The following is a 25290-nucleotide window of genomic DNA, read 5'->3' as shown; positions in this document are numbered from 1 at the left end:
GGTTGACACCGTGCTCCATGAAGGTTTTGAATTGTGAGTAGAAGAAGCATAGAGCGTACAGCACAGCTGTAACGATGAAATAGTCCCAAGAGGTAAGACGGAAGTCGCAGTGAATGAAGAAGAAAACGAAGAAGACGGCCGCGGCTAAAATATGAGTTGCCTTGAACAGTTCGTAATATCGGTCACTGTCAAGGTAAGTTGACTGTCAGTACAGTTTCGATGTCTCAATAAGAGTGCTTGAAGGCCAATGATGAACACTATCACATACCGGACCCAACGAATGGACATGAAGGTCAACCATGCTTGAGCTAGGATCGCAATGACGCCTGTAACCCACATACCTCCATCATTCCACTGCTTGACTATGTCGCCTTTCCAGATGTGGAATACAATGAAGGGAAATGTATGGACCAGTGCTAGTACAAACATAGCCCATGCCACCCAATTATGCCAGATATTGAGTTTCTCGTGAGATATACCGGTCAGGGCTGAGATCGGGTTTGCCTTCGCACCTAGAATGCTACACACAGAGTTAGAGAAGGCTGAAAAGCAAATACAAGATCTTGAGGGACTTCTTCACAAAAGAAATGGCATGCATGCTAAAGCCATGTACCCGGCACGGGTGGCAATCGGCGGTGAGTTTCCGAAGCTCAGTTGTTTTGTGTTAGGCCAGTAGTATGGCTGAGGACCAAGGGTCATTGCTGGGAGATGATCAGTCGTCGGTCTCATAGGGCCCATACGAGAAGGTAGGAGTACCTAAGAAAAATACAGCACCCGCAGCGCCAAGTAGGTATGTGCCTAGAGACTGCGTGTTCCAGAAACCAAGCCGCCAACTTTGGTAGGACAAGAGACGGCCTGATGACAAGATCCGTAGCCATAATGTGTTCCTTCTCCACGATGTCGGGGCGTATGTCGAGGCAAAGCTAGCGATAGCTGCGAGCAATATTGCTGTTACGAAGAAAGCAACAGTAGGTAGTCCGTATCGATGATCAGCCTCGTACCAAAACACCCAGTAGCCAGTCTTGAAAGCACATTGCTCTGGTGTCATAGAGCAAGTTCCAGCATCGCGACTGGAGTGCAGCATTACCGGTTGGCTCAGCCAGGGTAGAGACATGATGGCGTTGGGCTTCGATTAACCAAGTAGGATTCTAGGGGTAAAGCCTTGCCCGAAGACGAGGACGAGGAATAATTTACAATAGAAATGTGATTACCATCGTGCTTGGCGAAACGCTGAGAATCACCTTGCCTGTGGATCAAATGATGCTGAAGTAGATTTCGCGTATTTTGGCAAGTATGCCAATAGAATATTATTAATTGCTCATCGCGGAAGATACTGCCGTGATATTGAGGACTATCAGGGTATCGAATCCGTACATTTGAGCGCGTTATTTCGATTCGTGAGTTCGGGAATCCTGCGCTGCAACTCCAAGGGTTTTGAGCACATTTGAGCTCGTTAACTCTCCTCATCCGGAACATAAGCACCACCCATGCCACAATGCGGTTCTAATGTCACACTAGACAACCAACAGATAATACGACGGCAACTGGATCAGGGTTTGCAATTGGCTAAGCTTTGTGTTTTGGCAGATTTCCACGTGGAGAATGGAGTCAACTTGCGCGTTTCGGGACCCTCTTTTCCCACATTGTTTCCGACGACACGGACGTCAGATGCCGTGCCACCCGGGATGGAGGGAGAAACTTGCTCATAGAAATGCTCGTGCCGATCTTCCACTTCACGGTATCATCTAACTCGTGTGAATGGGACTAGATAAATGGTCTTCTTTGATAAATTATATGATGCCACCATCAATGTTGACAGTTTTTTGAGTCGTGTCTGTCCACAACTAAGCACTGTAGTACACCCGATTACCTCGACTCTGCGAAATTCCACCGAAACAAATCGACTGTGTCGATAACGAGCTTCCGCCTACAGAGAATTTAGACCCATTTTACATTACTCGAAACTCAAACATCCACCGATTCGAAAATCTCTCCAAAGACACCGCGATGGATATGAACATGGCAACTAGCACCGCCATGGCGATGGCAACGTCGACTAGTGCTGCCTCCGGCGACATGTCTAGCATGTCAATGTCAATGTCTGAAATGGCCATGACATTCTTCGAAGCCTTCCAAACACCTCTCTACTCTGACGCATGGACACCAACAAGTCCCGGTCAATACGCGGGTACTTGCATCTTTCTCATCGTACTGGGCTCAATCTTACGCCTCCTACTCGCTCTGAAGCCAGTACTTGAAGACAGATTCTGGAGAAACTATCCTGCCTACGAATCGGACAAGCAAGCCTTGGCAAGTCACCATGCAGAGAGTGTTGAGCCAGGACAGGCCGGCTCGGTAATTCGCAAAGATATTGTGGGACGTTGGAAAGGGTGGCGCGCTGGTGCTGCTGCTGCAAGGGCAACTTACGAAGTCATCGTAGGTGGAATTGGATATCTCTTGTGGGCCCCACCTTCGAATTTGCATGCTAGGAATTTGGCTAACAATCTTTCCAGGATGCTTGCGGTGATGACGATGAATGTTGGCTACTTCCTCTCTGTGCTCAGTGGTGTTTGGCTAGGAACGTTTCTGCTCGGCGGACTTGCTGGTGGTAGTCCGGCAATCCACTGCTAGAATAAGAACGTGAGATGAAGGAGAGCGATGGAATTATACCCAGTTGAAGTCTTGCCATTTAAAAATGGCAGATTGATTAATTATGATGAAGGACCTGAATGGTCCAACGCCTTCTCTAGAGATGAACATCGTCACATCCAGCCCCCTTATTCGTGACATGCATCCTGTCTTGGTCCGGGATATCCTTCTGGACTGGATGTAACTTGAGCACGATACTGGGACGCCTCTGGCTCGTGGTAATCACGTTCACCATGCGGTGGAAGCCAATTCGCCCCGGTATATACAGTGTCTTCGACGCTCTCTACCGACTCAACGCCCATACGCCTTCCATGTTTTCCGGTCAGAGCGCCGTAGAAGTACCTGCGTCCAAGTTCTCCAACTTTCTTCTTCCTGTCCATTGAAGACAGCTGCGACAGACCCTCGAAGTCATCCAACATTCGGCTTTCGTCAATGTAATACATTGCGCCGGCAATACTCCGGGGATCGACTGGCATTTCGGGCCACTTGATGAATAGACTTGCCCCCAGAGCCACGATCATCAGCACCAAGATCGTCAAACTAATATTGAAGCAGACGTTATGCGAGCTGATTGTCTGAGTCAGGTTGTACGGCACATTGGCCAACAGCATCGGAAGGAATTCGGCTATTATGGACATGAAGGCTGCCAGCATCAGCACTATGTCGCCGTTAATAATCGCGGCGTAAATGCCATAAAATCCGTTCGTGGGGCGTGTCAAAAGAATGGACGACTCTGGTCGTTGCGAACGTCGGCCCATGTGATGGTACGGACTGACAATAGCAACACCTGGGCTTTGTGTTAGTCGAGCTCCTCACTCCGGGCCGGCTCTAGGGTCGAGGCTACTTACTGATGAAAATTGATTCCCAGCAAAAAATGATGATAACTCCCAATGCAGCAAGGAAGAAACGGAGGCCAAATGTTTGACTGTCCATGAAGTCTTTGAAAGAAGTACGAAGACCAAGTGTAACGTGATAGTAAAGTATTATGATGAACAAAGAAAGGAGGAAAAGAATGAACACGATGCGCCACCAGTACGTAAGCGCGATGAAAGGATTTGTTTTCCGGGCACTTCTCGCCTTGCCGTGCGAATATTTGATGACATCCGACTCGTCATCAGTCGATAGCGCTCCTGACCCTGCCGATTGCAAGTTGTCGGCCGATTCGTCATAGTAGATGAAGCCGTATTCATCTCGACCGTGCCTATCTTCGAAAAAGCTCAGCATGTAGCTCTTGCCTGCCATCATTCTTTCGGTAGCTTTGAAGTTGACATGATGTGGCCGAATTTCTGCGTTCAGAGAAAGTGACGATATTCCCGCAATGCTCCAAGGATTCGCGTGGAGTCCGGTTTCCCAGCTGCGGAGAAGATAAAGGAGAACCAGCAGAAGAGCAACGATAAGAACGAGCAACGCGATCAAGATGTGTGCTGATTTTGGGGAGACGCCTAGTTGAATGCCGCAGCCGTCAATGGCGGTGATTTTGCATTTGCCGTGAAGCTTCATTCCAATCGCCTCAGTTGCCAAGGGTGCCAGAAGAGACGATGACCATACGATCAGTGTCGTGATGAAAGGAACCGGATGACCCTGCCTGAGAACCCTGAACGGAGCCAAGAACCCATTCCAGCCTTCAAATTGGATCGTCATGCTATTCTTACCGAGTGCACCTCCTTCTTGGGATAATGCATGGAAAGGCTGGTATAACTTCGCGTTGAGATCGATGATTCTCAGAGGAATCGCAACCATGACGGCCAGAATCACCGGAAGAAACTTACCGAGGAAGTAATCGCCATCGGTGAAAGCGAACTTCTCGACTTCGGTTATGACGGTATCGGGTTTGCTTGTCGACGCTGGCTGGGAAACAGAGATGAATACCGCCGTGGAGGGGCCAATAGTGGATACACGTGTACTGGGCTTCGGAGTAGATGTGATCGTAGTGAGCTTGTCCGATATCGAAGTGACAAATGTGGTAGGGCTTGGAGTTGATATGATTGTGCTCAAAGAGCCTCCAATCGTCGTGATCACTGTGAACAATAGAGGCATGCTTCCAGTCGGTGTTGTGACCAACGCCATTGTGGTTGGCGTTCCTCCGATTACAGAGGTAAACTCTCTCAGGGCCGGTGTTCTTGTTACCAAGGTCTCTTTACCATCGATGGTTGTCCTGATAGTCTCTGGAGCATCGGTGGCTGTGAAGACGCCAGTACTGCCGCCGACTTGGGAGACAAGTGTCAAAGACACCGGCTTGAAGCCTGCAGCGTTTGTAGCCTGAATCAGCACCACCGTAGGTTTTCCAGCAACGGTGGTCTGGACAGCAATCAGGCCAACATCCAGAGATGGAGTGACTGTGACTACCATCTGCGTCTCTTCACCCCCTATCCTCGTCACGATCGTCTCTGCAGGTGGCGTGTACACGGCCGTAAAAAGGCTTTCGGCGTTGGTCACGAAAATCTGAGGTTTTCCCGTTTCCACAACTGTCACAATCTTCCCGTCGAACACACTGGTGATGAGTTGTGTAACTAGGCTAGGCTGCCAACTCTGCTGGCCTCGTGACCCTCCGCCGGGAACGGTGACAACTCTGGTGATTTCGGTTGTCCCTACGGACACGTACACCACCCCCGCCGCGGTCGTGGTGAAGACACTTGCAATGGTAGTCGGTACGGCAGAAACACCAACAGATGTATAGGTGCTGACCCTCGCAGGCGATGTAAACTGGGCTGTTGAAGTTATGGTCGCCTCTCCAACTTCACCAGTGACTTCGACGATTGTCGAGGCGGGTGCAGCCGAGGTTGAGGTCGTCACGCGCCCAACAGTCTTGGTTGTCGTCTGGTAGTAGGTTGTTTCGTCATCGCTGATTACATCCGTTCGGGTGGTTTGCTCGGGTATCGTCGTAGTAATAACCACGTTGCTACTTGCCAAGGTTCTTGTGATCGACTTCTGCGTCGCGGTTGTGATCACTCGTGTATACGTGGTCTCGCCAGTACTTTCGGGAATGGTGGTTTCAAGAGCCGTCGTGAAAGTCGAAAAAGCACTGCTCACGATGGATGTCGTGTACTGGAAAGTGGATCCAGGTCTCGTGAATGTGGAAGTGAATTCAGACTTGATGATAGAAAGCACCCTGTCGCTTCCAATGGGCTCCGGCGATGATGGGCTGGAAGATGATGAGGTGACAGTGACAGGAGCTTTGCGCTGGTTCGAACCGTCATAGGATGAAACAAAGCTGGCTTCCTTATCACTTGTTGTTGAATACGTCGTGTATTTAATCTTGTCTTGACTCTCCGGTTTCGTGGTTGTTGACGGTGGAGAATGAGTAGAGTCAGTTTCTTTGCTCTGACCACCATTGTTAGATCTCGTAGTGCCTGATGACGATGATGATGTAGCCATTGAAATCGGATTATCTGTGGCAGTAGTAGTAGCTGTGAGAAGATCATCAGGTGGCGCAGACGAGGGCGGTCCGGAGGCTGTCTGGCTCTGGGCCTCAATTGCCGACGCCGAGGGGGTTGAGGTGACTTGTGCCTTCTGTTGTCGAATATCAGAAGATTGCTCTCGCTCAGTCGATGCTCCAGGAGTCACGCTGAAGGCTTTGTCCGACGAGGCTATAGTAACAAGAGCCGTCGATATTGACGCCGAAGCAGGAGATCGCCCAGGTGCAGAGGTCGTCGGGAGATCGGCATTACTAGTTTGGACGATCGTCGACGGCAGTCCATCAGAAGACGGACGGGAGCCCGAAGACGACAGAACCTGTGTTGACATACTTGGACTTGAGGACTTCTCATTGATAGAACTAGACTCTTGCCGTGAATCCAAGTAACGGCGGGGCTCAATTATTGCTGTGCTGTCTGAATTTGGCATCGTATTGCGAGCATAGATCACCAGCCCCACGAATATGTAGAGGGTAAGAATCATGCATACGATGAAAGGCCATTGCAACGGTTTGGGTCGATAGTCTGGTCGCTTTGGTATCGGAGGCGGGTGTTTCTTCTCGTCCAGCTCATTGTGGTCCTCGTCGATGTCCTCGGTAGCTTGCAGATTATACTGCGCTTGCGACTCAAGTGTCGGCTGTCTCGCTGGTGCGGGTTGATGCATATTTGCTACAAGCTCATATCACGGCATGATTGATCGTTGGAAAGCTGCGGGCATCCTTTCTCGCGGGTTGATATTCAGATTTGGGCCAGAAATCGACGTCAAATCTTGTCCACATGCAGCTTTCGAATAATTCAGAAGAGGCCTGGGGAGGGAGACAGAGTTCGCCGAGCCACGAATCCGCCCTTGGACAACATGAAGAAAGTTCCTGGTCCTTGGGTCGCACACGCGAAAGGTAAGCCAATCTCTTCTTGTGGTGGCTTTGAGACAACCGGACAGCTGTAGTAGCTCAGCTCCGCGCGTGGTTCGTCGTCTTTCCGGTGCGTTACTGTACCAGCCTCATCGAGGGCCGCTTGACCGCTTGCAGTCTGCATCAGTGGCATCCCATGGTCGATGGTTGGAGCCAATTGTCATGTGTGGTTGTCCTAGAAGGCGCCGGCTACCCTGAGCTGAGGTCCGGTGCTAGTCAGATTCCGGACTGGTGAGTACCGATAGGTAGATGCGGGCTGGGCCATGGCATTTTTGGTTGAGAAGGCTGATTCGCTCCGAGGTCAGGGAGCACGAAGGACCCAAAACATGGCTTTTCTTTCTCTGTGGTATTCTTCCATTTCTCCCGCATGCCCAGAATGCCTTGATGCGTTTGGCAACATTAGATAAAGAGGTACTTGATGCATGAAGCGGTCATTAAAAACGATTCTCATGATTTCATGTGTATAGCTGACAGCCTTGGGAAGTAAGTTATCGAGGGGCTATTCGTGGTACGTTGGGCACGGCATTCACTCGATGGGTCGGGAGTGAAAAAACAGCACCGATATTGGCTCAGACACGCCAGAGTAGAGAGGGTGGCTGAGAACACTGGGCTGTTTCGCTGAAGCTCAATGTCCGTAGGGCTGAATGCCGCAGAAGTCGGGGTTGTGCTGGAACAAGTTAGGACTCCTTACCTAGCTTGGCATTCCTGGTAGTTGAGGGGGTGAAGACAGCGCTTGGGAAGGCGAGACATCTCTGCCAAAGGACTACCATACTCATTGAGACAGTCCCGCGGCCGAGACCATGGCGGTACCACCGAAGAAGGCTTCCCATAAATAGATCGCGTTGTTCCTCAGTTACGTACTTCGGATTGATTTCCATGATATCAAGGTACAATATCTACATGGTACCCCTATCATCAAGGTGAAAGAGTCATGGCCATAGATGGTTGGGGCATACTCGATGGAGAGAGCTTAGGCATATATGTATTGCTAATATCCGGCATTGTGGCTTTTGTCGTCCAAATTATTCAAGGCAGACGGCTATTTGTTGATCTAATTGACATAGAAGCCTTTACAATTCCTCGCCAAGCCAATTAGCATCGTTCTCCTTCCCATCAACGTACTCAGAGAGCCTCTCTTTCAAATCCTCGACCTCAATTTCGCCGTCGACATAATCGACCTTGTGCTTGTGAGGAGGAATGGGGACACGGCCGGGGACGTGAATGACACCGTTCTTGGCGATTCCATCGGCGACGACGATGGGGATGTAACCGTTGAGCTTGACCTTGGTCCAGCCTCCCCAGGTAGCGACATCAACGGCGATGTTCTTGCCTAGCAATGTGGGAAGATCAACATGGTAGTGCTCCATGGTGTTGACGTCCTTCTTCTCATCAGGGCGGTACAGTGCGTCGCTGTAGAGAGTCGCATTGCCGACAATCTGGTACTTGAGCAAGGCTCTCAGGTACTTGAGGCCGAGGTCGGTGTTGAACAGGAAGGCGTTCGCCTTGGGTCCGAGGCGAGCAAAGGCGTTGTTGGAGGGTGCGAAGACGGTGGTACCGGTGGACTTGACACCATGGATGTACTTGACAAAATCGGTCTTCTCATATGCGAGCAAGAGCGTGGAGAACTGGCTGGGGAGAAGGGTGAGTTCGCGTCCGACCATGGGTGGCGGAATGATCAAGCTATTGACGGCGTGAATGATTCCGTTCTTGGCGCGCTGCAGATGGCATGTCAGATTTGGTGGATTAACGAGCCATGGGGACCTTGTTTGCTTACGATGTTGACGGCAACAACTTTGGCGTAAAAGTTAATGCGCACGCCGCCGAGGCCGACGCTGGTGCGAAGACGCTGGGGCTTGTCGCCGAGGAACTTCTCATTGAGCAATGTGGGGAGCGTGTGGGTGCGAAGGACCCTCTTCGCATCGTAGTCGCCGATACCAACGTGGTACTTCAGAATGGCTTCAATAACCTCCTTGCTGGGCTTCTTGTGCTTAGGCAGATGCTCAAAAGCGCGGTTCGTTGGAACGAAAAGTGTGTGGTTCGCCTCAGTGCTCTTCAAGATGTTGACAATGTCCTCGTATTCGTTGACAAGCTTGGCAAACTCGGTGGTGTGCTCGCTCTTCGAAATGAGCTCATAGATGGTCTTGTCGGAGACTTTGGGCTCGTTGAAAATCTCCTCCTCGAAAAGATGGTCGAATTTGTTCTCGACTGTCTCTTCGAAAGAGTGCAATGCACCCTCAATGTGTGCGGACAAGGAATCGATGCCATCCTCGACGGTGTTCACGATGGAGTCCTTGGAAGGCACGCGGTCCCACCAGGAACCTCGATTAGCGTGGTCATCATTCTTAATGGCCGCTTGCTCGAAGATCTTCGGGTCGGGAAGGATAAATGCGTTGGCAATGGCCACGCATGACAGGGCTGCAACAGCTTTCATTTTAAATTGATTTTCCAGATAACAATGCTACCTTGATTCTGGAAAAAGGTTGATAAGGAAAAAGGGAATCGAAGAAAGCAACCACGCGGGGGGTAACGCTGATAAAGATCCTTTTGTTTGACAATTCGGCACCGGGAGGCAAACACCACGCACTTTGCATACGCGGAATGGCTGTAGGCAGAGACACTAGGGACGACGCCAACAGCTAGAGATCCAATGGTAAGCTGACGTCAACGGGATCGGACAGCAGCAGCGAAGTGAAACTCTCCCCCGCCCATGCCACCCAATGGAACTCGAATCCCCGGACGAGCCGGAGAGGCACGACCAGACGGTGGGCGAGGGCGAGGTGGGAACCCGTTCCACGCGAGAACAAATAGCAGCTCAAGCTGTCGCTGCGGCCTCAAGCACCATCAGTTCTCTTCCAGAACTTCACCTCATCATCGACTTGTCGCATGATGAATGAGGTGATTTGGGTGTGGGAGCTCGCAAGCTATGCAGAGTTATGCAAAGCTAGAATCGAGCTAAGCCAGTGTGTACGAGCTTGAGCTATGGATAAAGCTACCAGAAAGCCACACAACCACCACAGCTCTCAGCTACATCCAATGCGTCATTCATCCCACGTATGAAACCGTTTTCATCCTCACGGCCATCGGACTCTCGGGGTTTACGGGTCTCCATCCATCGGCCTGATTTCTCCCCGCCTCCGATCACGCACGGCCCCACTCCGCTGCTCCGCTGTGTCCAGGCTAATGGTTCCCGGATCACCTCCGGCCGGGCTCTAGACGAGTATCTTTGCCGGATTCCGAAGAGATTGTTTTCATCAGCTATCGGATAACTAACAACTTCTGAAGCTCTATTTCCTTGCGTTATCTTAATCTTCAATTCGGTGCCGGCACGGAGAAGTCAAGGAATGCCAGCACCATTGACTTCTTGGCTGCATTTCCCCACAAACAAGAAACAACAGTTCATGTTTGGCAATACGACGAGAGCTGAGAGGTTTGGGTGCCAAGGTGACCCCGAAAAAGGCAAGACGTAACGCTCATTCTCACATGGAACGTTCGTCGGGACTCCAGACGAGCAAACGGCTGTGTGGGATGGCCAATCTTGTCTGATGTTTATTTGACTTTCGCAATCTGCTGCAGGCCGAAGATGACTTACCCCGGCAGCTCAAAGGACTATTCAATCGTTCAATTCCGGTTCCGATATTCTGCCTTGCGGCTCTTAAACCCGAGGATGGTTGGATTGACAGGTGATAGTCTTAACAAGTTCGTGTTCATTTGCTCCGCGGAAAAGCAACAGGGGCAGTGACAGGATTTAAGCGCCCAAGGTTTTAGTCATGGTGCACGAGGCAATGTGGTATTACTGTGGTATTACTTCCTGTACCTGAATTATGGTACATGTGGTTATTTTGGTTGACAAAGAAAATTACCCGGATTTGGGAGACGAACATCCAAATATTTGGCAAACTTGCGAGCCCCTTCAAAGAATAACCACCAAGTACGCCCCTCAATGCCAGCTTGATGGCCTCGAGGATTATTAAATCAGTGTGCATCACTTCTTCAACCCCAGCGGGTTGCCTGATGCAAACCTTTCAAGTCGCGAATACTTGTCGTTCAGGACATTCTGGATGTGCTGCTCAACACGCGGGAAGATGTCCTTGTGGGCGGTAGGGCTCATCCAGGCGTCCAAATGCCCGCGATTCTGGAACACCTGTCTCTCGTAGCAGACGCCGCCGTTAGCCTCCGTGAGGGTGGTGAAGGATGTGTCGGTGTTCTCGGGCGCGTAAACCTCGTTCTCAGATCCAGAGAAGAGGAAAATGGGCAGACCCTTGAGGCGGGCGATGTTCTGCGGTGTGACGAGGCTCTCGTTCTGCGAGTCGGTCACGACTTCGTGGGTGCCTTGGTACATCAAGTGGTTCAAGTTCGCCATTGAGGCACCACCGATGAAGTTCTCTAATTGAGAGTGAGTGGCCTCGTTGAGTCCCTTGTGGGACCAGAGCCTAGAAAATGTCAATCATGGTGGAGGCTGAAAAGGGTTGGGATATACGAACCGGCCGAAAGCAAGAGAGCTGCGGTGGCAGACAACAGAGTTGCAGATCTCGTTGCGGTGACCAACGGGATAGAAGCGAAGCAACTGGTTAATAGCCTGCTGGACATATCCATCGCGAGGTGTGCTGGTGCAGTCAAACCACTTGCCCTGGATGAGATTGTAGATGTTGGCCATGGATATGGGGAGGCTAGCCTTGACGTGGTTGACCTTGGGGAACTTGGGGTTCATGAAGACCTGGGACGCGGTGACACCGCTAAGCCATTGCCTAGGGATGCTTCCGTCAAGCAGACCTGAAGCAAGAGCGATAGATCCAGCGCAGTGCGCTACGACGTACGTCGGTGACGAGGGGCCGCTACCGTCCAGCCTGTCAATTATGGCGTGCCTCTTGCGAATCTTCCTGAGAGCCGCCTGAATATCGCGACGGGCGTCGTATGTGGTCCAGTTCTGTTGAGCAACAATGGTCTTGCCGACGCGGTGTACCATAGAGTACACGCGGTACCCCTTAGCCCGGAAGTAGTTGACCGCATTCTTCTCAATGGTGGGCAAAGCAAAGATCTGCTGGTCGACGGCGGCGCCAGGGATGAACAAAACAATCGGGGCCCTGCTTGCGTCCCCACCAATAGTCTGCGGCTCCCACATGTAGAGCTTCGTCTTGACGCGGTCGTTGGCCTCCACTGTGATCTCTTCCGACCAGGGTGTGGGGTTCTGGTAGCTGTTGAAAGGCAGGCTGGGCCAGATCTGAGGGATAAAAGGTGTGAGGAAGGCTCCAGCTGCCTTGGCGGTGAAGTATCCGAGGAAGTTGGCGGTTGAAGAGACCTTGGCGTAGAGGCTGGATCCGGTTGCTTCCATGGTTGTGCATTCTTGAAGGAAGGCTGTGGGGCGGATGTGGATGATACCCTTACCGCGAATCTCTTCATGAATGGGCTGGTCATGCTCGTCAACCTCAGTAATAGTGCAGTAGAGAGTGGTCGTGGCTTTCCAGAGGTTGACAGGGTTGAAGACAACGTCTGAGTTGACGACCTTGTAGCCATTGAAGTGCAACTTCTTGCCATCCTTTTGGGATATCAGGAAGTTGTAAGTCAGGTTGGAGGTGTCAGGCGATCTCGGGTCGTCGTTGAACAAGTTGAACTTGCCGCCCTGGACCATAGATGTGCCACCCAGAGTGGGGCAAGTAAAGGTGCCGGTAAGGTTGGCTTCGTGTTCCTTGTCGTGGACGACTACGTGTACTTCTGTAAGTATGGGAGCAGATTGAGGTATGTGGGTGAAGGCTTACGGTTGTGAGTGTTCCATGACCTAGCACTGAGGAAGAAACGGGCATATTCGCCCCGGCTCTTTGCAGTCAAGGTGGCTCTTTGGAAATCCAATGTCTTGGAATCTTCTCCGAAGTGAATCCATCCGTCCATGGTCTCGGTGAAGGCAATGCCAGGAGTCATGTCATCTCTGGCTGTGTTGATGATTTCTTGCACTCTGGCCACAGGCGGATGTTCGCCCTCGAAGGGGTCGTGTGCCGGCTTGCCAAACAGGTTCAGAGAGCCTATGGTTGTTTAGTACAATCGAGACAGACTGAATATTTGGATTAAGGAACCAAGGATATTTACCATTCTTTGTCTTGAGATCGACTTTAATATGGAAGTCATCCGCGATCTTATCAACAGATCTCTCCGCGAGGGCCGTAATTGTCGCGAAAGGATTGACACCAAGAGCCGCAGGAACAATGGATCCGTCGCAAACCACCAAGCCCTCATGGACCTCACCTTCAGTGCCCTTGAACAGTTGGCCTTTGTGGTTCACGCCGCCGCTGGCGCCAGTTCCGTCATTGCTGATACGAGCACCACCACTGGTCAAGTATTAGCAAGAACCCCGTCTTTGCACAAAATGGGTTCACCTTACATGGCATGAACAGTGATCTCCTTCTCACCAAATGCGGCGTAGAAGGGACTGTCGACGTAGATTCCGCCGATCAGGTTGGTCAGCTTGGCCAAGTAGCCCGCCAGCTTCTTGGCTCTGTGCGACTTGCCAACGCCGGAGAAGTTGATGAGCGGTCTGTCTTTGTCAAGCTGCATGGTTGCTTGACTGCCTGAGATGACCTAGTTAGACCAGTTACCGCCAAACGCGATGAGAAAGACTTACTGTCGTGCGACATGATGAGATAACACTGCGTCTTCTCAGTGCTTCCATCGGGGAAGTAGGGGCCGAAGAAGCGACTGCCGACAGCTGCAGTTACGTGACCGACTGCGCCCTTGATGGAGATATTATCGGGGAACACTCTGCCGGGCAAATACGTGAGCATTGCTTGGTAGAAGGGCGCGAGGGCGGCAGGAATAGCACCCTCCTCAACGACGAAGCCATCAAGAGGGTTGTCCAGGCCCTTCCGGCAGTCGATGATACCAGTGATACACGGCCCAACGGGACGGTTTGGTGGGGGATCTTCGCGTCCCATGCCGTTGACATACTCGCTAGTATTGTAGCTTCACGATGGAATTAGTCGACTGCATTCTTAGAAGAAGGCGTCTCACACTTACCCGAAAGCGAGGATATCACCGTTGCCACTCATGCCGTGCCCAACGTCGGGGCTCATATCCAAACCAAATTGCTTGCTGCGGAGCAAAATTTCGGTAGTTCCGATACTACCAGCGCCGAAGAAAACCAGCTCCTTGGCGTGCACCCACATCAGATCCTCGTAAAAAAGGTCCTTGAAGTTGGCGCGCTTCCCACCGTGCCACGCAAAGTGAACGATATAGCCCTCGCGGTCCTTAGCCTTCGTGACATAACGGACCTCACACTGGCAGAACATCTCGGTACCCCAGTTCCAGGCGTCACTAAGATAGTTCACCAGAGTTGTGGACTTGCTGCCGTCGTTGAGGCCGGTAGTGTCTTGGCCACTGAGCGTGGAGGCACGCATGTAGACACCAGTGCTGTTCTCTCCATCCTCGAAGCGGGTGGTCTGGGGTACACGGTCGAACTTTTCGCTCCAACCCATGAGCTTAGCCTGCTTCTCGAGGGTCTCCAGCTTGTGTAGTTTGGGGAAGTCTTTTGGATACTTTCTAGGCTCCAAGACACCGGCAGCGCGCTTGTAATCTGGAAGTTCCAGGTGTTAGAGTCTTTATGACATTCGTGTGTGACAGGGAGATGACAACTCACATTTCTTCAGTTCCCCTGCGTCTATCTCCTTGGGCCAGATAGGCAGGTTGAGAACCCCTTCATCTGCTTCAAGGAAAACATTCGCATTGAGCAAACTCGTGCCGCCCAAGCCATTGCCTACAAAGGCATTTTGACCATCGCCAACGATGAGATGGTAAAGCCCAGTTGGATCACCGCCGGTGCCCAACTTTCCAAGAGCACCGAGAAGACCATCCGTCGCTGCGTTGGTAGTGTGAAGCTCCTTCACGGCTGGGACGATATCAGAGGGGAACTCGCCGGGCCACTTCTCCTTGCCACGCTCGAGCAAGCAAACCTGTTTGTTTCCACGTGCCATGCGGCTGGCGGCGACGGCGCCACCGTATCCAGAACCGATGACAACAACGTCATAGGACGGGCGGATCAGCTCAACGGGGCGGGAGATGCGCGGGTATGCACCAGTCACAGGATCGAATGTGTCACTGGCCTGGCGGTGACCCTCGTGGGGCTCCGTGGCCGGGTAGGGGGCGTCGAATGATTCTGTGTAGTCAGGCTCGGTGCGACCGTTGGAGTCGCCGTTGAGACCGTTGATCTGCTGGTGGTCGTAACCGTTGGGCTCCGTGGTGCCCTCCATCGCGATCTTGTTCGTAGCAGTAGCCTCTTGTCGTCAAAGAGCGCTAAGAAGTTCCATGTGCCGCCCTTCCGAGGGAGAGAAGGAAAGGTCGGATTACTTACATGTACACTTGATCTTCCTGGCCGTCTGGTGGATGATGGTTTCTTCTTATAAGGACAAGCGCCGGCAAGTATCTTCGGCCCGTAGCGGCTTCCCCAGACGGGCAAAGACAGTCAACATATTCCCGTCGACGACAGCTTGTGTGCAAAAACTCCTCTCAACGGTGGACAGGGTCCTCGCGACTTTCACATGCTTTCCTGGCATACAAAATGTTGACTGCCTCTATCTTCTCATGATATGACCGGATGCGGATAGTCTCACTCGGATGAGACGGGAGAATGTTCGCAATCATCCGAGAGACACTTCGTGCTGGTTGTTGATGGGGTAACTAGCCCTATGTCTGTATGTGGTTGGAGTAAGAATTGTCCTTGAGGATGTAAACAATTACACGACGTCTCTCAATGTGGCTTGCTTGCATATGTTCTTGCAAGACACTCATCAGAGGTGGTATGTGCGTTCTGAAGGCAAAAGTAAGCCGAGCAACAACGTTGTCGAGCAGGTAAAATAGTCGAGAACCTCAACTCTGTTACTGAAAGACCCAATGGTTGAGAACTGATAACTTTTGAGTCGAGTCGTGGCGATTGGAGGTTGGTTACTCATGTTCACTAAATCTGAAAGACGACATTGAATTCAGAATGATTAGGTATTTGCCGCTGGCTTTTTGGGTGAGTTTCTGCGGACTTACATTTCTTAACGGGCGCTGAGACTATTTGCACACTAGTTGTATACCACCACACGCAGGGCAATCTCCACCGGAAGGGCGCAGCCGCGATAGGGCATGCCGACAGAAGATCGAATTTCAACGAGGACTCTGCTTCCCGGCTCATGCTAATCCCCAGTGTGATGTGACTGTAGCCCAGCAGGTCTGATGATTGGTCGGTTTCCCGCCGGGAGTCTCACTAGATGCCGAAGTGGCTCAACGGGCAACTGAGACGGACCAGTCGCTTCTCTTCTATCCGGGGGCAGAAGATGGTCGCGATAAACCGGCGAAACATTGCATGCTCTTGGGTTCACCCAATTGGCTCGGGGTGCTTATCATCTAGATAATCCAGAATATGAGAATGCATGCAGGCAGACGGGAGGTCTAGCGGCCCGCAACCGGATCGAAAGCGGATTTGGGGTAGTCATTCTTCAAAAAGCGTGCGTAAAGCGTGCGTAAACAGGAGGGGCAGCATGCTGGTGGAGATAGCTCCGAGCTTCGCAGCTCCGACGATGTCTCAAAGGTGGGATTGGGGATCATCCGACTAGCTTTCAGCTCGTTGGTACTAGCTTTGCGATTGTCTTGAGGGGCCAAGTCAAGGGATATCCAACATACCAGCTCTCACACTCAGCCCTGAGGCGCTCGGATCTGCAGCAAATTCAGGGTCAGAAAGCCATCTGTGCCATCTTCAGTCGAACACCGCTCCATTTGTTGGGTTCATCACTGGCAGAAATGCAGTGGAAACTTTGTTCCAACCCTGCACTCATGTAAGCACGACTGCCGGGACCACGGGAACCTCACTCTCAAGCCTCAATCATTCGAGCACTGTCAAAAGCATCAAATTTACGGACGCGACACGTGAAAAATCTTGTTACTTACAGCATGTGAAAGTAAGACATCAAGGTTTGCCTGAAATTCCTCCCCGGTGGCCATCACGTCTGGCATTTTAGGGCATCAGGAAAGCCTCAACAGTCCCAAAAGTTGAAGCTTCTCCAGACTTCAGATGACCTTCCAAGAGAATTAAAAGCAGTACTTGATCCAGCTATCTGGCGGCATCCCGGCTATCTGGTTTCCTTCCTATTGACAACTTATTTCACCAAGACTACTAGCTGTGCGTACCTCCAAAGATGGCGGCAGTCGAAGTCACCTATTCCCTTCCCAAGGATGTCAACGAGAAGAAGCTCGAAGTCCGGACCGGCTCGGACATCCGTCTCCGTAAAAAGAGCCGCGGAGCAGATGTAACATGGAACGGCACCGACCCATTTCTCAAGCAGCCGTACTACTACACCGGCGCACCGTGGACCCTTCTCGCAAGCGACTTGCTCCTATTCCTCAAGAACATTGCTTTCCTACCATGCATTGTCCTGCCACTCTGGTCACAGCCTCCGGCACGCTCCTTCAATCTCGGAGTCGACAACCGATTCAAAGAGCAGCCTCGATTTCTCGTGAGCCAGCTCCATCGTCGATTCGAAGCATGGGCTCAGCGCTACTTCCATTCTGGGCCCATGGACGAGCTGTATCCCTCTTGGAGCAATATTCGTGACATCATTTTCCACTCCATCCTCATCGTCACTCAATCAGCCTTCCTGATTTCCCTGCCTTTCCTCTCGTTCTTCTCTTTCAACGTCTTCGTTGCGTATGTAGGCCTTTTCGTTGGTATTAACTATTTGGCGTGCATCGGGCTTAATGGCTGGATGCCTGAAGGATTCATCTGGTCGGCCGATACTCCCTCGGCACGAGAGTGGGAGCTAAACCACCCCGAAGAAGAGTGGATCTTTCTCAATGGTGTTGCTGTCGGGTAAGAGGACTTCCTCGTTGAACATTCATTGCATGAACTAAGCATACACCTACAGCAAAAACTGGCTTCAGAGCAACATCGACCGGATTTCCGTCACCTTCCATCGAAGGGTGAAAGGTGTACACAATAAGACGTAAGTACACAGACTCCATGCTATCGGGACACACGCTGACATTGTTTACCAGTGCTGGCATCATCTTTGATGTGATTCAATGCCTCCTGGAGCGCTGCCTCTACTTTGGTACCACCGACACCAGAGTCTGCTTCTCGCACATTTCCACCGCCCTGCTCAACCAAGACAAGAAGAAAGTCATCCTAATTCTTCACTCTCAAGGCGGACTTGAAGGAAGCATCATCCTAGACTGGCTCATCAATCAACACCCCCGCGAGGTCCTACAGAAGCTCGAGATCTACACCTTCGGTAACGCTGCAAACCACTTCAACAATCCTCGCACAAAGAGGGAACACGGTATTCCCAGGCCCAAGGGACGTGCCATTCGCCACATCGAGCACTACGCCAACTCAAAAGACTTTGTTTCTCGATGGGGCGTCCTCCACTTCAAGAAACAGACTGCCAAGAGAGATGGACGCTTCCTCGGTCTCGGTGAAATCGCCGGTCTCATCTCCGTCAACAAGAAGACGGAAGTCATCAAGGCCGTGGGTAAGACAGAGCCGAAGCAGGCGAACCACCTCAGTCCGGACTGGAATGAGTTTGAGGGGGCACTTATTGAGCGAACTGGTTCCGGTCATCAGTTTAACCAGCACTATCTTGACAATATCTTTCCTCTTGACGATAACTTGAGCAAGGTTCAGACGAATGGGGATGGTTCTCCGCTCCCGGGCACCTTCATGGCGTCCCGCACAAAGGTTCGCAATGATCCTTGGAAGATTGATGAGCAGCGCAATCTCACAAATGGTGTTGACGGTACTGCTCACCATCAGCTCAATGGCGTGATTGAAGGACTCAAGGTGTATGAGGTCAGCCGACTTTGGAAGTTTGTCAACGGCCGACGACCGGATGACTACTCTTGAGAGGGTGCATGGACTGTTTCCCCGAAGGAGAACAGCCGGTCAGATACATGTCGCTCAGAATCGCGCTAGGGGCTTTGAGACACCGATAGTAAGTATTGAAGTCATCAGGACGATTCTATAAGGCCTTTTAGAGATATAAACCTTTAACAGCAAAATGGCGCTTGATATTTGACCGGTCACCAATTATCTCAGGTGATTTCTGATATGAACTCCTAGAGTCTTTCGTTCGCTATCCGAGGTGGACTTTGTTACTTCCAGTTATGCACTTCCTGCTGCAGGCTCATACCCTAGCTTATGTCATGTAATCACTGTGACGAAGCTCTCGGCCGCTTATGGTCATCGGGATCATCGACATCAGACCCGGGGGCCCTCTTATTGCTACTCCCCAGGCCACCAGTCTCTTCGGCACCGGACCCCGACCCCGACCCGGATCCGGATCCTTTGCTCTTCTCCTCATTGCTGAAGGACTCGTAGTCCTCCGAGTCGGATGTAACCGAAACCTCTTCAGATGCCTGATCTTGTTGAGGCTCTTGACTCTGCTGCCGCTGTGCTTCTGTTTCCTCTTGCTCGGCACGGGTCTTCACCATGGCTTTGGCCGTGGACTCTCCTTCCGACCCGCTCTCGTCTTGTATCGCCTGCGGAGAAATTTGGCTCATCAACCTTGCCTGCATCGCACTCTCGCCGGCCTGCTGGACAGTTAGTAGCCATCATCTAGCGCAACAAACTCTCGAACACAGATTGGAGACGGCATTCCCTCCAAAACACTTTTCATCCGGGGCGGGAGGATAGAACAACTCGCAACGAAGTTGACCCTATTCCTCAAAGCGTCAGAATCCCTCCGAAGCCGAGTTCTTTGCTCTTCAGATAATTGAGGAGTCTCAACATCGAACGGCCCCGGAACCTTGTTGGGGTCGGAACTCCCCGTAAAATCCGAAGCGCCGCGATTACCACTCATATTTTGCTGTTGATTTACTGCTTCTTGATAGTGAAGGTCGAGGTTCCGGATGGTCGATTTCCAGTTTTAGTCTACCTACCAGACACTTCGATTCGAGACTGCACTGATACGAAGCCATTGCTCGCAGTGAGTTTTTATACCTATGACCATAAACACCTCTAGTGCTCTAATGCTAGGGATCTTACTGCGATACTCTATTTTGGACTCTCAGCAATGTATAAACAGTCTTCTTTCAGGAATTAGCCCTCTTACGTTTCCTACCGCCCAATCAAGCGCTGTCCACGCCAGAGGCAGAGCAAGTGAATAATTCTACCGTTCAGCTCGTACTTCATACCAGTGAGACCAGTATTCAGCTTTCTCATTCCTTTGGCTGATAATAAAGCGAGATTGATCACAGTGTGGTGGGCGGTGAAGCACGACAAGCCTAAAAGAACAAACACAGTGCACCGACAAACAGAAAGTCCGACCTTGAGTGCCCACCAGACTTTTCACGATCAAGGGGAGACCGTGTCACATTTATCTTTAACAAAGGACTACGTTCCGGCTATGAGGTCTTCGGACCATCATTGAAATGTTTGTAAGGCGGTAGCTTGATCCTTATTGGAGCGATACCCGCAAACAAGCGAGGGCTGCACGCCTCAATCGCTTATGGCGACGCCGCCAAGATATCATCATGTAGCACAACTGAGCAACGGAGAAGCATCAAGGGAGTTTTTGACCGGTGACAAGGTAGGTAGAATCTAGTCCGCATCGATACCGGTGGATTGTAAAAAGATTCACTGTTTATGAGTGTCGATACTTCTACTCGCATCGCCATTCTCGATCTTCCGACTACCTTATGTGGTGTTGCGGTATCGTAACCGGCAATAACGCGGCACATACATCCGCGCCATCATTAATTACCGGCTCTTCTGGACCGCCGACCTCGCTCCGACGGACGACCCTTCATTTACCATTCATAAACTCATAAAAAACATCAAACATCAACCAGAGCACATCGAGCCCAGAAGCACACTCCTCCAAAGCCAAATGACGTCATCATGGCAACCCTCAGCACCGCGACGTGGATAGCTTCACTCACATACGACGACCTCCCCCAGAGCGTCAAAGAAGCAGCCGTACGCTCCTTGTACAACTGGGTCGGCTGCGCCATCGGCGGAAGCGCGCATCCGACAACCCTGACCGCACTCAAAGCCCTCTCGCCCTTTTTTGGGAAAGAGACGTCTTCCGTGCTGGGATCTAATCGACGCATCGATGCGCAACACGCTGCTCTCATCAACGGCATCGCGTCGCATGCCCATGATTACGATGACACGCATCTCGAGACGATTGTCCATCCGACTGGATGCGTCGCGTCCGCGCTGCTGAGTTTCGCCGAGACGATGCAGCGCCCGGTCACGGGGGAGGAATTCATCACGGCGTTGGTCGCCGGCATCGAGGTTGAGTGCAAGGTCGCCTTGGCCGTGTACCCAGAGCACTATGACATCGGGTGGTAATGTCCTCTCGCTCTCCTCACGCAGACAATACTGCAGAGACTAACACTTCTTCCAAGGCACATTACAAGCACAACGGGCTCCATCGGCGCGGCCGCCGCCATCGCAAAGCTCCTCGCCCTCCCAACAGACAAAACAGCCCACGCCATCGGCATCGCCGCAACGCAAGTCACGGGTCTCCGCGAGATGTTCGGCTCAGACACCAAGTCCTTCCACGTCGGACGCGCCGCTCAGAACGGGCTTCTTGCCGCGGTCCTAGCCGCCGAGGGGTTCACGAGTTCGCCCAAGGCACTGGAAGCTGGGCGGGGCTGGGCCAAGGTCGTCAGTACGAAGGAAAACTTGGATGAGCTTGTCCAGAGTCTTGGACAGGGAGGGCCAGGGAAGTGGGAGATTGAGAAGAATTCGTTCAAGCCTTTTCCGTGTGGTATTGTTATCCATCCGGTCATTACGGGCGCTGTATGGTTGCATCATGAATTAGAGAGACGAGGTATCTCCGCGGAGGAGGTCGCGAGTGTCGGCGTGACTGTTCATCCTCTCGTACTCGAGCTCACTGGCAAGAAGACACCAAAGGATGGTCTTGAGGCTAAGTTCAGCGTCTACCACGGCGGCGCGGTAGGCTTATTGTTCGGGAGGGCTACTGTGGTTGAGTACGAGGACGCGCTTGTCACCGGCGCGCCTGTTGTTGGCTTGAGAGACCGTTTTGATGCGACCGTCGCCGAGTCTATGAGGACCGATGAGTGTCATTTGGTTGTCAAGCTGCGCGGTGTTGAGGAACTAATTGAGAAGCACGTCGACCATGCCCTTGGAAGTGTCGAGGTGCCCATGTCTGATGACCAGCTGACGGAGAAGTTCATCACGCAGGCGGCGCTTCAGGTCGGTTCTGAAAAGGCGAAGAAGGCAAGTGAGTGGTGTTGGGGTGTGGTTAGGTCAGAGGATGTAAGAAAACTTGGAGGGATTGTCTAAGGTAGTTGCGGTTGACTATCTACCTACCATAGTTGAACACTCGCCTATTGACCCTGATTTGAGGGTGATACCTCAACGATGTGGCTAGCAAAGTAACTTTTCATGTTCTATTAGCAAGAACAAAGTCAAAGAGGCCCTTTCTTGATTGATACAAGCTTTTTACCTCCCCTTTGAGAAGAATTTGGCTACAACGCTGCCTTTGTACACAGTTCTAATGCCAAAGAGTGGGCTTACATAAGTGCTCGTGAATAACTCCAACCAGGTTCAAGACTGTTCCACCACAGAGGCCGAAACGCAAAGTATCGCATTGCCCCATCCCAAAGGTCTGCCATGGATGAATCCTTATGCTGTGTTCCCAAAGTGAAGGCGCGATCCTGAAGCCTTGCCCAACGAATGCGTTTGGGCTCGCTGCACACTGGCACTGTTAGGGCTTACGATTGGCGAGGTGAAGGCCCAGCTAGTTGAAGTGAAAATCAAGACCCTCGGATATGTCGACTCGTTCAGGCCAGACCCATTCGTCTGCCACTGAAGATGAAGAAAGCTCCGAATCTTCTTCTGGAATCGTCTCCAGACGGCTTTGAAGAGGCTCCCACTCCATAGAAGAGCCAGACGCCTCTGTTGATGGCGACTGGTGACCGAGGTCAATCTCGACCTGGTTGCAGCGGTACATCATCATGCGCTGAGCCCTCTCAAACTGGTAGTAAGTTTCGGCATTAATGAACTTGATGTCGCTCTCATCATCTGCATCGTAGGCAACATCGTCGACGATGCTTGGCAGAATCTCATTGTTGGGCTTGGACGAACCCGAGGTGGTGAATTCTAGCTGGCCCTAGTGAGTTCCAGCCAGTCAGTTCAAGTCTCACTCTGTTCCTTTGAAGTATTGGTTATTTTAATGAGAAGGGAAGGGGAATATCATCATACTCGGTTCTCTGGGATATTGGAGTCATCTCTCTTGTAGCCCTGCTTGGGGTGGTCCTTCATCTGACGGGGCAAAGTAATCTCATCGGCCTTGGCAGGGGACCTTGTGTCGTTCGAGATGCCAGTATTGACGTTGGAGGTCTTGTCGGGGCTGTGGACTCGGGTCTTCTTCTTGCAAGGCTGAGGGGCGAGATCATCGTGTGTGTCGGACGCGGTTCTGTTCTTGGATGCCATTTCGCGCAGTTGATGCGAAGCGAATGCGTTGCTTGTTCGAGTTGAAATACGGAGAGAAGATCTAATTTGAATGAAAGTGAGAGAATACTGGTGTGTTGTGATGGACAGTGTGCGAGATGAAAGCACCGATGAGAGGCGGATGAGACGAAGGTTATGATGTTCATTTCCGCTGGAGGAGATGCGGGGCATCACTTTGACGTCTCCCAAAATAAGTTCAGGTAGGTTAGACTACTGCACGTGACGCAGCAAGTAAACGTCAGGGTAGGAAGGAGCTGCCCAGGGAATCAGCCGCCGAAAAATGGAAGGAAGGAAAGGGAACGACCAACTTTATACCCTACCTACCTCTAACTTGTCCTTGCATTCCCAAAGAGCTTTCTAATTTGAACAAGCACAAGAGATACGATCGAGCATAAGACGCTCACCAAGGAAATCTTGAGTTCATCGTTATCCACCACCACTTGAATAATCAGAGCAAAACATTTACCAAAAACCAAAGACCCAAAGGTCTGAATAACAAAAGAGTTCGCCCCCCCGGTGCTGGACTGGGGGCTACATCTCTTGGTGCTCATGCTGGGAAATATCTGGTGCTCAGGCTGCGAATCGAACTCGGGTACTCTCGTATGCGCTTAGCCTGTCGTCGAGTAGGCTGGTTGGCGAATTGATTGTTGACCATAAACCTTTCCACCACCACGCCACAGTTTGACCTGAACCCCGGCCTAGGGGTCGCCTGCTGTGCTGGTGACAGAATCAGAGTCGAGGGGGTATATGAAGGCTATTGTCTATCGGATGATAGCTTGGTATATATCCGTGGACTGTGACGTGCGAAGGGGGAAGGCGCTGACAGATAACCGTTGAGGTGCCTCCTTCCCGCAAAATATTTCCTCGGATGGACCCACCTAAACGAACAAACTGGGACTCAGACGCCATATTGCTCAATATAAGGTACCTACCTCACCATGGAATTTGAAGGTCATACCTTTTCTTTGCTAAAGTTACCAGAAAGCCTTGATCTCACCGTGGTACTCTAAAAGCCTCGACCATAAACATTGACCTAACGGAAACACATCTCGGCGTCAGCGTGGTTTTCAGTATTCTCCTCACTCCCATTGATGTGGACACCGGACGATGACTTCGACGATAGACTTTTACATATGGAATCTGGTATGAATATGAGGCAGATTCTCTGTGAAGGCTACCTTGTGGGTTTTTGTTTTTTCTTTGGCCCAAAATCGTGCGGGTTTTCTATGAGGTAATTACGAGAGGAGACTTACCTTGTAACTTTTATTTCACCCTTCTGAACAGCTTATGCAGTGTCCTTGAGGAGAAAAGACAAATGTCGAAAAGAAAAATTCCATACAAGCCCCAAATGATATTCCGCAGTGGACGACCTTTAGGTGAATTATGGCACCGCTCTCGAGATATTCGCCCAAGTGCATTTTAATGTTTACCAGACGTTGGGTTGAATGTCACTTGTGGATTCTCGTTGGTCAGAGATGCGTGGGGGTGTGGCCGATGCACGTGCACATCAGCGGGCCGCCCACTCTGTACGTACCTCGTGCTCCCTGATGGATCGGTCGTACCTTACCTTACCTTTCCATTCTCAGGTGCCTGCGGTCGTCTAAGGGTAGGCTCAACGTTGTGGGATGCCCTAGTTCAAGGAGTCTTCTTCAGAGTTTGCACTCATCTCGTACGTCGACTCCTGGCTGGCAGAGTCTGGTGATGTGATCTTGGCAGTCGAGACTGACAGCGGTCAGGTATTGTGGGCCCACGGCAAGTGCCCTTTCCCCTGGTCGTCGCAAACGAAGAAAGGAAACAAACATATCAGAGTCTCCGGGCATTTCTCTTCTAACCCAAAGCGACCCAACCAAAAGCGACAGAATTTCAGCGTCAATTT

At 51.4% G+C, this 25290-nt stretch overlaps 6 protein-coding genes across 6 annotated transcripts; 2 read left to right on the top strand and 4 right to left on the bottom strand.

The window, feature by feature from the left end:
- Positions 1-8043: 8043 nt before the first annotated feature.
- Positions 8044-9404, bottom strand: N0V96_003043 (uncharacterized protein; the record flags this gene model as incomplete). The annotated part of the gene is made up of 2 exons (XM_053189802.2): positions 8044-8688; positions 8748-9404. The coding sequence occupies 2 exons, from the start codon at positions 9402-9404 to the stop codon at positions 8044-8046; spliced, it is 1302 nt and encodes a 433-aa protein (XP_053052725.1).
- Positions 9405-10955: 1551 nt separating this feature from the next.
- Positions 10956-15204, bottom strand: N0V96_003042 (uncharacterized protein; the record flags this gene model as incomplete). Its single annotated transcript, XM_065756718.1, has 8 exons — positions 10956-11403; positions 11455-12670; positions 12727-12987; positions 13052-13290; positions 13344-13530; positions 13584-13921; positions 13976-14531; positions 14595-15204. The coding sequence occupies 8 exons, from the start codon at positions 15202-15204 to the stop codon at positions 10956-10958; spliced, it is 3855 nt and encodes a 1284-aa protein (XP_065614485.1).
- Positions 15205-17130: 1926 nt separating this feature from the next.
- On the top strand, positions 17131-18833 carry N0V96_003041 (uncharacterized protein; the record flags this gene model as incomplete). The annotated part of the gene is made up of 3 exons (XM_065756717.1): positions 17131-17801; positions 17857-17934; positions 17987-18833. 3 exons carry the CDS (start codon positions 17131-17133, stop codon positions 18831-18833), a joined length of 1596 nt encoding a protein of 531 aa, XP_065614484.1.
- Positions 18834-19138: 305 nt separating this feature from the next.
- On the bottom strand, positions 19139-19906 carry N0V96_003040 (uncharacterized protein; the record flags this gene model as incomplete). Its single annotated transcript, XM_065756716.1, has 2 exons — positions 19139-19519; positions 19868-19906. The coding sequence occupies 2 exons, from the start codon at positions 19904-19906 to the stop codon at positions 19139-19141; spliced, it is 420 nt and encodes a 139-aa protein (XP_065614483.1).
- Positions 19907-20828: 922 nt separating this feature from the next.
- Positions 20829-22244, top strand: N0V96_003039 (uncharacterized protein; the record flags this gene model as incomplete). The annotated part of the gene is made up of 2 exons (XM_053189806.2): positions 20829-21280; positions 21341-22244. The coding sequence occupies 2 exons, from the start codon at positions 20829-20831 to the stop codon at positions 22242-22244; spliced, it is 1356 nt and encodes a 451-aa protein (XP_053052729.2).
- A 457-nt stretch (positions 22245-22701) lies between these two features.
- On the bottom strand, positions 22702-23396 carry N0V96_003038 (uncharacterized protein; the record flags this gene model as incomplete). Its single annotated transcript, XM_053189807.1, has 2 exons — positions 22702-23073; positions 23166-23396. 2 exons carry the CDS (start codon positions 23394-23396, stop codon positions 22702-22704), a joined length of 603 nt encoding a protein of 200 aa, XP_053052730.1.
- Between the last annotated feature and the right edge of the window lie 1894 nt (positions 23397-25290).

This window comes from Colletotrichum fioriniae, assembly GCF_027942845.1.
Source record: "Colletotrichum fioriniae strain IMI 355084 chromosome Unknown scaffold_3, whole genome shotgun sequence".
NCBI classification, from domain to species: Eukaryota; Fungi; Ascomycota; class Sordariomycetes; order Glomerellales; family Glomerellaceae; genus Colletotrichum; species Colletotrichum fioriniae.
Note: the sequence above shows the minus strand (reverse complement) of the source record. Positions and strands in the feature narration are given on the sequence as shown.